The 11,044-nt window shown below is 40.1% G+C and overlaps 2 protein-coding genes across 6 annotated transcripts in view; one reads left to right on the top strand and one right to left on the bottom strand.

Annotated features, from left to right (window-relative positions):
* LOC117954820 (collagen alpha-1(XV) chain-like) overlaps positions 1-8,805 on the top strand; it is an 11,852-nt gene extending 3,047 nt beyond the window's left edge. Inside the window, exons 5-8 of the mRNA XM_034888832.1 lie at positions 1,029-1,226; positions 2,220-2,335; positions 2,654-2,895; positions 8,776-8,805. Coding sequence (XP_034744723.1) covers positions 1,029-1,226; positions 2,220-2,335; positions 2,654-2,876 — 537 coding nt within the window. The 3' untranslated portion in view covers positions 2,877-2,895; positions 8,776-8,805. The remainder of the gene's footprint in view (positions 1-1,028; positions 1,227-2,219; positions 2,336-2,653; positions 2,896-8,775) is intronic.
* xrn1 (5'-3' exoribonuclease 1) overlaps positions 1-11,044 on the bottom strand; it is a 34,300-nt gene that overhangs the window by 5,017 nt on the left and 18,239 nt on the right. For 3 of the 5 annotated variants that reach the window (XM_034888017.1, XM_034888018.1, XM_034888019.1), the window contains 4 exons: positions 10,850-10,966; positions 9,782-9,887; positions 9,269-9,450; positions 8,206-9,147 (listed from right to left, as the gene is read on the bottom strand). The exons of 1 other annotated variant lie outside the window; for it this stretch is intronic. In XM_034888017.1, coding sequence (XP_034743908.1) covers positions 8,812-9,147; positions 9,269-9,450; positions 9,782-9,887; positions 10,850-10,966 — 741 coding nt within the window. In that variant the 3' untranslated portion in view covers positions 8,206-8,811. Of the gene's footprint in view, positions 1-8,205; positions 9,148-9,268; positions 9,451-9,781; positions 9,888-10,849; positions 10,967-11,044 lie in introns of those variants that run through there. One more of the 5 variants, XR_004658796.1, reaches the window with a different exon arrangement.

Here is an 11,044-nt window from a genome sequence, read left to right as displayed (position 1 = left end):
AAATTCATAGTAAAATATGTCAAAAAAAATAATAAAAAAACATTAATATGTCAAAATAAGTCATAGCATAGTACATCATTCACTTATTTATTTTGGATCTCTAAACGTACCAAAACTTGTAAGATTCAAACACTAAAAATTCTGTCTTCTAATCAGATTCTCATCTTCCTAAGCTATCAGAGCAAATAATAATAATAAGTTTGAAGTTTCTGGCATATTTGTCTCTTTCACTCAGTAGATTGGACCTCAAAACTTAAAGAAAAACATAAGGTTTGAACACTTAACTTTCCATCTTCCATGCATACTTTTATCTCTCTAAGCTAACTGGGATGACAGGAGAGGGATGTTTTTGCCATATTTTTCATTCACTTAGTATTTGCCACATCAAAATGTATGAAGCATGGAAGACTCAAAGACTCAACCATCTGTCTTCCAATCATTCAATTTAAGCTATCTGAACTCACATAAAAACTAAGTTTTTGTCTCTGTAGTATAGTATGTTTAAAGAAATTGATAAAAATGTCACAGTATAGTATGTCAATAAAGTGATTCAAAAAAGTCATATTCTAGTATGTTAAAAACAAGTGCATTCATCTCTCCAAACCAACAGGATGGGATAGAGAGTGACAGGAACAGCTACCTGACCTAACACAATGTGTTGTGTTGTGGCATATTTGTCTCTTTTATGTAACAGATTGGATGTCAAAACTTATCCAAAACATGCATGATTTGAACACTCACCTTTCAACGTCCAACCATGCTCTTATCTCCCTAAGCTAACTAAAGCTAACCACTAAAAAGTGATAAAAGAAGTCCTAGTATAGTGTGTCAAAAAAGTGATGAAAGAGTGATAGTATAGTAATGCAGATAAAAGGCACACACGTTGTATGGTAAAGCACGCGCCCACCTACACCATAGACAGTAGAGACCTGCACTCGAGCACGGAAAAATGAACACATTTCCTAATAGCTGAAGATTTTGTGAATGGGTTAAAGCTGGAATGACTGACTGAATTTTCTCTTTCCCAGCTCCATCTGGTAGCCCTGAACACCCCGCTGAAAGGGGACATGCGTGGCATTCGCGGGGCAGACTTCCAGTGCTACCAGCAGGCCCGCTCCATGGGGCTAACAGCCACCTACAGGGCCTTCCTGTCCTCGCACCTCCAGGACCTGGCAACCATCGTGAGGAAGGTGGATCGCAATGACATGCCCGTGGTTAACCTCAGGGTGAGGAGAAATTTATGTATCACTGTCGTGTTCCCTGTTTGTCTCAGTCATGATTCTTATGAAGTATTTATAACCTTCAATAGGTTTTTCATTACACGGGGTTAGGGCATGTCGCCCCCTGTGTTCCTGCAGGGTTAAAGTTACACTGAGCAATTGTAATAGATGATTTGTTTATTGTTGACAACCTCTCCACTCCTCTCCTCTCCTCTCCTCTCCTCTCCTCTCCTCTCCTCTCCTCTCCTCTCCTCTCCTCTCCTCTCCTCTCCTCTCCTCTCCTCTCCTCCGTGGGGGAGGGAGGGGAGTTGGTGCTTAGGTTTTGACTGGAATGTAACAGACTTTTTGTATTGTTTGTATTTGTTTAGTTTTTTTTTTTTGTCTTTGTTTGTGGATTATTCTATGATTTGAAAATGGTCCAATAAAGGGACTTTTAAAACCAAAACCTCTCCTCTCCTCTCCATTGGATTTTTTTTATTTTTGGTCCAAAAGACAGTAAGGAAAAGAGACTTTCTGTCTGTGTCCGCAAAGTTGGCCATCTGCCAACTTATTCTATTTTTTCTATTTCTTATACTTTATGTATATATTTTCTCCTATGTCTCTGTAATGTGTATTAGTGTTATTGTGATGTGATTTTTTTTCTTTTGAGCTACTGTAGCACAGAACTTTTCCCAGTGTGGGAAGTCTAGATTATCTTATCTTATCTCATGTTATGTTATCTTATTTCATCTTATCTTATGCAAGTTCTGGAAGGACTGGTCAAGGCCCGATTGAGGGTAGAACATTCCTATTACCAGATGATAGACCATCTCAGTCGTTTGAGGGCTGTGGGGGGCTGTTATGCTCTGTGGGGGAGGATGGAGAGTTGCTGGTTAATTTTTGAGCACTTTTCTATTTGTTTGACAGGTGTTTAACATTTTTGTGATTGTGATTCTTCTCTCAAAATAATCCAATGAAGAGACTTTGAAAACCTTCTTCTCTCCTCTCATGTCCTCTCAGGGTGAAGTGTTGTTCAGTAGTTGGATGTCCATCTTCTCTGGGAATGGAGGCACATTTGAACCCTCCACACCAATCTACTCCTTCAACGGACGCAACGTGATGACAGACTCAGCATGGTAAGTGTGTGTGATTTGTGTATGACTTTACCAATCAGTGGCCTCCATGTGCGCCAGGTGTTGCAAGTCGGTACACAATGCCCCAGAGAAGAGGCTAGGGAAAAATACACACAGACACAGGGACGAATGTGCAAACTCCACACAGAGAGGCTCTTCTTGTTGTGTAGCAACAGTGTCAACCACTGAGGAAACAGGAAGAAACTTCCTCACTTTAATGTGTCTCTTTTGTATCTTTTTAATCTGCCTAGCTCTCATTCTGTTTTAGCACAGTGGCAGCCTATAACTCCACTCACTATGTCTCTCCCCCTCCTCCCCCAGGCCAGAAAAGCTGGTGTGGCACGGCTCCAACACGGGGGGCATCCGCGTGACCACTAACTACTGCGAGGCGTGGAGGACGGCTGACGTGGCGGTGACGGGCCAGGCTGCGCTGCTGCAGACAGGGCGACTGTTAGGACAACACACCCGCTCCTGCTCCAACCACTACATAGTGCTGTGTATAGAGAACACATACGTGGGGAACACACATCAAAGGAGGACCTGAGGAGGCCGAGGAAACACACCCACTCTCTCTCACATTAACACACAGGCAGGCGTGCTGAAAGTGCAAGAGTAGAAAATGTGACACAGTGCACGTACATTTTCATTGGAATGGGAAACACATGCAGGCACATACACACATCACAATGACATATCACTGCGTAGAAATTCCTTTCAAGTACACAGACAAAAGGCAACTTTGTTTATACGTGCAGATGATATACGCTCACGTTTGAGGAAAAAGCACGCGCCTACACTCGAGCACAGAAAAATGAACACAATCAACGTGCACACACATTTGAGTTTCTTTCACTTTGTTTGGTTTCCTCTTCAGCGCCAATGTGTAATCCAACACTTTCATGTTATTATTTATATTCACTATGAATATATCATAGCACAGAATCATCACACAGGATATGTACAGTATAATAACTTAACAGATCATTCCCCTTAACTGCAAATCGGTTCTACTTTGTATTTTTGCTGATCATTTTCAAATATATGTCATCATATATGTCATTGTCTTAAAAAAATGTTCTTAATATTTTTCCTACAGTTCTATGCAGCTGTTGGTTTCCATCGATTTCCCCACAGTATCAAGTGTTCGTTATTGTTCTTTTCAGTGTAAAGTCACTGCTGCATGGTGATGCCGTTTAGGTGAGGATTGTTGTGTCACGGCCAGACCTTACAGGCAAGCTAGTGTATAGGTTGTTTTCTCCAAAAAATATTCTCATGCTCCAAGCAGAAGTCTCCACTTCAGTAGTACTTACACATCACACATTCCAGCTGTATTCCTATTTTCTGAAGGTTTTTACAGAGTAGTTTGTTATACATCATTCATAGCCTGATTTGAATCACATTTTATCTAAAAAAATATGGCAAACATGTATTTTTGTGAGTGATAATAAGAGAAAATTACCTTTCGTAAAACTCTAATATGTCAACACAATGAAACAAGAATTTTGATCCTGGCTTTGCCCAAGGTTTAGAGTTCTGTTCTGGAAATATGGATTAATGCAAATGAGTGCATAGGTCATTATATAATGCATCATTTGCATGTTTGAACATCACATAAAAAAAAAAACTAGTATTACAAAAACATCCCGTGTTAATGTAAGTAATCAACTCAGGGAGTTTCATGATACCTGTTAGTCAAAATGTGTTCCCTCTTCACCTGAAGTGTCTTGTGTTACCTCAGAACAACAACATAATCTGACAAAGGCTAAGTAGACTCCATTTCCAAATTGTAAGCTCATTTCCAAACACAGTGTTGTAGTGTGGGCCAAAGTCATGTGTGTTAAACAGACAGCTGAACAGACGTGTAGTTTTCAGGCTATGCAGAAAAATACAATAATTGTGTGTGTGTGTGTGTGTGTGTGTGTGTGTGTGTGTGTGTGTGTGTGTGTGTGTGTGTGTGCGTGCGTGCGTGTGTGTGTGTGCGCGTGTGTCATTTAGGAAGGTGATTTCTAGGCAAGGGATAAGACTGGCAACAATTTACATTTCTGATACTGTCAACAAACAGTGAAAAGACCCAAAACAGCTGGTCAGTGTAGTTTTTAGGGAGCACTAACTAAACAGGAGGAAAGCGAGTGTTTGTTTGGGATTATGTTTAGTGGGGGATTAATAAACATTTGGTGCATCAGCAGAACGCCGTATGTGTGACTGAGTCCAAATGAACTACAGTGTGTGTTCATGGTGATGAAGGAACACTTCACCCAGTGCAACAGTGTGGCTTAATGAGGTGTTTTTAATCGATTTTGGACAACTACGAAGATCAATGGTACAGAGGGAAAAGGTATAACAGTTGATATACACTCACACAACACAATAATAATAATAATGATAATAAATAACAGTTATTAGCAGGATAAGTTTATTGTTGGTTTTAGTCTTTAAATGGGATTTGTAAACAAAAAGGTAAATATAGAAAGTACTTGCACAATGTGAACTATTTGAAATACATACTGTGCCGTTTAATGGGCCATTTCTTTTGTCAGATGTTTTATTTGAGTGACCCATTAATGTCGGACATTAGCATCCATGTTTTACTGTCATATTTTAGATGTAAATACACTGTAGGAAAATGACTTCCTCATAGCAAAGTCAACCAATCATAGCGTCTCTTAAATTTCCTCCATCTTATTTTTCAGGCCACCAAGAAGCCCCAAAAAAAAATAAAAACAACTGCTTGGAATTAACCAAAACCATTTTACCACTAAAATCTTCTCTCTGTGAAAGCTAGAGATATTAAACACATATTAAAGAGAGTCATGCATTGATAAAGATTTAGGAGAGTACACAGATAATATGAAGGGCTTAAATCGTAAACCGTAGTAAGGCGCCCCGGCTGAAAACTTGACTCCCCAGCTTTGTTTACAATATGTTGCATCAGTTTAAAACATCATTGTCATCCCATAATCCAGTATGAAGTCCAAATCCGGACAATTTCTTTGGTGTTTTCTGCTGAACTTTAGTCCTGCTGCTTCAGTAATGATTTGAACTAGTTTCAACTTTAACATCAGTGCTCTACGGTTAGTATTACAGTTAAAAAACCAATGTGTGATTTGTATTAATTTATATAGTAGCAGGCCATAGTGTGAAAATATAGCCAGTTCATTTTCAAATTTGGATAATGTTGGAACATACTGTATGTATGTGTGTGTGTATATATATATGTGTGTGTTGTTATTGTCAAAATGTTTTTGTACTCTTTAGAGGTAGATTTTGTATGATGCACACTAAATGATTTAAGATTTTTTTCTCACCAAATGTTGATTTCAGACGTAGTTCCAGATGATTTAGGCCCATCTGGCTCGTGAAACGGTAGAAGTGGTATGTTTTCCTGATGTCTGATTATACTTACTGTTTGAACAAAACCTGAGCTTCTGAGGAAAGATAACGTTTGTACTGACCGCCTGGTGCTAACTGAATAAATGTGTTTTTTTATGTGGTGACTCCTTCAGTGTCCTCTTTACTCTATGTCAATCAAAACCTGTAAATATTATCCTCAGGTTTTGCTTTTCGATTTATGTTTAAAATTACACGTTGAAATCTATCAGGCAGATACGAAAACACTTTTAAAAAGGACCAGTGTGTACTATATAATGGCATTTACTAGCAGGGATGCAGAGAGCAACTAACCATAAAAAACTCTTTCCAAGTGTGCGGTAGAACCCGTGGTAGCCTTCAGTAACGGTAAAACGGGGTGTGGTGACCTTGTACAAACAACCTATGGGAAAGTTTTGGGGGAATAAATATCCCAATAATACTTAAATAAATCGGAAAAAAAGAACTAATGGTGAACAGTTTTTGATGCCAACAAAGCAACCATGTTTTAACAAAAGATTTACTTTATTAAATGGATATGTACAGCACATTCCTGGATCAAAATAGAAAATCATTTTCTCTTTATACTGAGAATTTTCTACGTTTTTTCTTCTAAAAAACAAAACAAAAAACAGAAAAAAAACCCAGATATTCAACAGGTGTGCTTCAATTTTCCTAAATGTTTTAAAAACTCCCCTTATTGCACCAGAGCCTTACAGACTTAAGTCCCAGGGTTGGCGTAAGGATATCAGCCTTAAAACAGCAATCACACCACACTGTACGCGTGTGTGTGTGTGTGTGTGTGTGTGTGTCTCAAAACAAGGACAAAGTAAAGACACTTCACTCGTCGATGCAACTGCTTCCACAACAAATATTATTCAAACAATAATTAGCTTAGAAAAGACCCCAAGACTGCATATAAAAAGGGTATCCATAAAATCCATAGCTTTAAAAGGAAAGAAAGATCTTTAAAATTGAAAGTGTGTGTGTTTGTGTGCGTGTGTAAGGGTCCAGATGTGCACAGAGGTGAACAATGAAGCCAAGAATTTAAGTTAGCCAAACAGCTTTAGGAAACACCTCACCAAGACCTGGAGGAACGTTGCAAAAAACCATCTTAGAATACTAAAACAATACACTGAATTTAGCAGGCACATAATGCACTTATAAGTGTTTTAAATATATTTTGACTCATCACGTGTTACAACTTTTTTTTGTACAAAAAGACAATTGATTGAGTTGTAAAGGAAGCTAATCAATCATCAGCCATGTGTGGTTGTCCAATCCTTCGCCACGCACGCAAGTGTCATAATGAAATGAACATTTTGGATGAAAAGAATCATGACATCAGTCGTGCATTGTCAGACAATCCCTAAGATCCTAATTGTTGGCTTGTACTTCAATTTAAGATGTCAAAAGTATACTATATAATACTATAAACTGTGTGAGCTCCCATATTCACAAGAAAAAAGAAAAAGCAGTTTAAAAAGTTCGTTAGTGGCAGCAAGAACAATGTTTTTGTTGCAACAGTGTATAATCAGACATAATCTCCTGGCCTGTACAATTAAAAACTGAAAGATTGACTTTGCCTCAGGTTGCTTTTGGAAACTGGAACACTATAAGTTAGGACTTCCTCACATGGTCCAGTTTATTAAATGTTGAGAACAAATGGATAACTATTTTTATTTTTAATAAATAGAGCCTCTGGCAGTGCGCAGTGACCAACTTTTGACTTTGGCGGTGTTGTTAACCATTAAAAATAAAAATGTCCAAAGGAAAGAAAAGGTTGTCAAACTTGATGGGAAATGATCCCAAAACAAATGGAAACATTAAAACCGATATCAATCCATGTTGGCCTGATTAACACCACTGATCCAAACCTGACAGAGCTGCCGTATTTTGATACAAATTATGTAATGCTTAAGAAACTGTGGTCAGTATGTACAAGCAATGCCATGATAGAAGGCCAATTTTCTTTATGCATAATTAATACACTAACACCCCCTAAAAACACAACGTGGAAAACGCAGCATCAACTGCAGTCAAACTAGTTTTCTACAGACGTACATGTAAATAACTTGGTATGCCCTAAAGCAGGAAGTAGTTGCCCCTGCAGTGCAAATCTGAGGCTCAAGTTTAAAGAGTACATGTCCCTGAGAACCAGAATCTATTGATTAAAGTGGTTTCCCAAAACACCAAAGATAATCTGCACCGTGACCAGGAGCGTGATAAATGGCAATCGGTTATCTGCTCTGTGTGTTCTCAGTCTACGCTGCCATGGAGTCCAAAACGAAGGCAACAGCAGCTCAGCTCAGAGAAAAGTGTCCTGCCTCTCAGCTGTAAGCATCCAAAGCAACATCTTAAAGAGGTGTAGATGGACGGTGCTAAGAGGTAAAAAAAGAAATAACAAAATAACATTGAGTCTATGGGCTGTATTAATGCTCAGACAGGAAACTTTGTAAAATGAAATTAAAATTTAAAAAATTAAGTAACGGTTTCAGTTCCTGTTCTTGTTTTCCTCTAAGCTAATTGTTTGGTTTCAACGTTCCGGCATGTCTGTTTTTTTGCCACTTGGATTTTCTCTAAAATGCATATTTAATGAAGACGATGCCCTTTTAAAAAGGCAGTTTCACTTCACTGGATCTTCTTTCCTACTATGCACATGTAACCCGACCAAGCTCATCAACAACTATATGAAATCATTATTTTTTTGTAAGACACAAAGACCTTAATCAATCAATTCTGTTTAGTACAAGGATTGATCTACGAAATCAACCTCTTCTGCACCCAAAGAATAAGGGGGGGGGGCACAAACAAGCATAAGAAGGCAACATCTCAGAGGGGACGCAAAACTACAACAGCCAGGTTGCATTGACATAAAAGAGGCGAAGGGACGAGGGAATTCTGTGTTGTGTTTTGAGTAAAAGTGGGCAGAATTTAGTTTGCTCAAGTGCAAAGGGTGAAAAGAAACTTTCACATTGATGAGGTTTTGATCAGAGATGCTGAGTCAGGCTTTAAAACAGCAGCTTTAAAACAACAAACACACCTCTTTCTCCTCGCGCTGACACGCTCTCACACAGACACACACACACACACACACACACACACACAGCTCATCACTCAGAAACTTTAGCTGCCTCAAAGTTGACAGCCAGCTTTCGGTGCTTCCTCTTGCCGGAGGAGCCGGGGGTGTGGCCTGTGGCTGGGACGTTTTGTCGAGGGGGTGTGTGCAGGACTTCATTGGTCTTGGAGACACCGTCTACTTGACCAGGACTGGACGAGGAGGGGTGCGGCTGGTCAACTCTACCGCCCTGGGGTTCACCCTGGGCCAGAGACTGGCTGTGCTGGTTGTGGGCTTTTTGGGATTCGTTTCTGGTCACAATGTGGGCGGCGCTGTAAAACTCCCGAGTGTCCTGGTTCTTCTTGTTGGCTGAGACTCGCTTTTTAGTCACCTAATAAGGTCAGAGGACAAATGGAAAGCTAGGTGACCATGATTGTAGCATTATCAGCATTAAAGGAATACAACACAAAATAGAAATACAGCAATAGCTCAGTTCTTATGTGCAAGTCTACCTGTAGAGGAATAAATTGGTTGTGTGAGCCGATGGGCACTGTTGTTGCAGGCGGGGGGCGGGCGGCACCAGGGAAGGTTCCTGCTGCTCCGTAGAACGGCTGGTTTTGATGGTGCGGAGGAGGCAGCGGCATTCTCCACAGAGGGGCAGGGCCGAAACCCTGGTGAGGCAACAACAAACCGCCTGGAGAAGAAGAGCAAACTCATTTGTTCATAGGGCTCTTCATCTCAGGAAAGACTCAAATGACAAAAAAGATATTACAATAAGAGAACAGACAAAGTGAGACGTTGACTGAAACGTTGCACAAAATGTAGACACATTTCCAAGACACATTGCAAAAATGTATTTTGTTGTGATATACGCTCATGACTTTTGGCAATGCCAAAAAACAACGGCCAAGGAATTGTAGATAAGAAGAATAATGCTGACAATAATCTTGCATGTACAGCCAAAGAAAGCTCCCTACCATCTACCACACACTGTCATATCTAAAATGTAACGAGAGAAGACTGACCTTGCTGGCTGAAGACAGGGCCCATGGCTCCTAATGGTGGGGGTCGTATCTGCCCCACTCCTGGGTATAGAGGGGGTGGGAGGGGGAAGCCAGATCCCACTGAGTTCTACAGATGAGCAAGAGACATGGAAGCTTTAATTGTAGATTTGTTCAACAATACCTACTAATGCACTCACACTCCCTTACAGATTGGACAGCTGAGTAATCACTTTACCAGGTGCTTTGTGAAAACCAGGTTTTAGCGATATCTAAATGTTATCCAGAATGATCACAAAGTGTTTGTCAACCCATTTAACTGTTAACGTGTCCTGTAACGTGAACAGTGTGTCTACCGTTTACCTCGCAGTCCTTGTGAGGAAAGATAAAACATTTGCTGCTATAATATCTTTCCGGATTTTAATTAGAGTTGTGTCTGGTATATATCATAAACATCTATTCAGTGTGTTGGCATCCACTGTTTTAAATGTAAATGTAAATGTGCTGTATTTATATAGCGCTTTTCCAGTTTTAACAACTGCTCAAAGCGCTTTTACATCTACAGGAAACATTCACCATTCACACACATTCATACACTGTGTCCGGGGCTGCCGTACAAGGTGCCACCTGCTCATCAGATAAACATTCACACACATTCACACTCCGATGCGCAGCACCGGGGGCAACTCGGGGTTCAGTGTCTTGCCCAAGGACACTTCGACAATGACTGCAGGGGCGGGGATAGATCCACCAACATTCCGATTGGCAGGCAACCGCTCTACCACTGAGCCACAGCCGCCCCTGTTTAACACAGGGTTGGTCTGGATGCCCACTAAGTAAGGGACTGGTCTAATCATAATTTTCTGAAATCATTGCAATTTTTACTGTCTTTTGGATGTTCTCAAAAAGAAATCTTCACATTTTTGACACCAACTGAGAGATCAAAAATATCTCAAAGGAGGAACAAATAGTGCAAAAGATTTCTGACTTCCATAGATCAAAATAAGACTATCTCTGCACCCCACTAACCATTGCAAGTACCCATTATCACACTTTCTAACAAACAAACACTCATTTGTGTGTGTGTTGTACCAGTCTTTGGAGGGCAAAAAAGGCAGCTTTTTCCTTGGCATCATTTTCGGATTGGCACTGAGGACCATGAACCATCAACCCATTGGACAGCTTCACCTGACACACTACTGTGCGACCCTGTGGAGACAAGAGACAACTTTAAAACATACACTCACACAAGGCATGCAAAAACAACCATCTGGCATACCTCTACAC

The sequence above is a fragment of the Etheostoma cragini genome, chromosome 12 (assembly GCF_013103735.1).
Source record: "Etheostoma cragini isolate CJK2018 chromosome 12, CSU_Ecrag_1.0, whole genome shotgun sequence".
In the NCBI taxonomy this organism is placed as follows: Eukaryota; Metazoa; Chordata; class Actinopteri; order Perciformes; family Percidae; genus Etheostoma; species Etheostoma cragini.
This window is presented reverse-complemented; position numbering and strand designations above follow the sequence as displayed.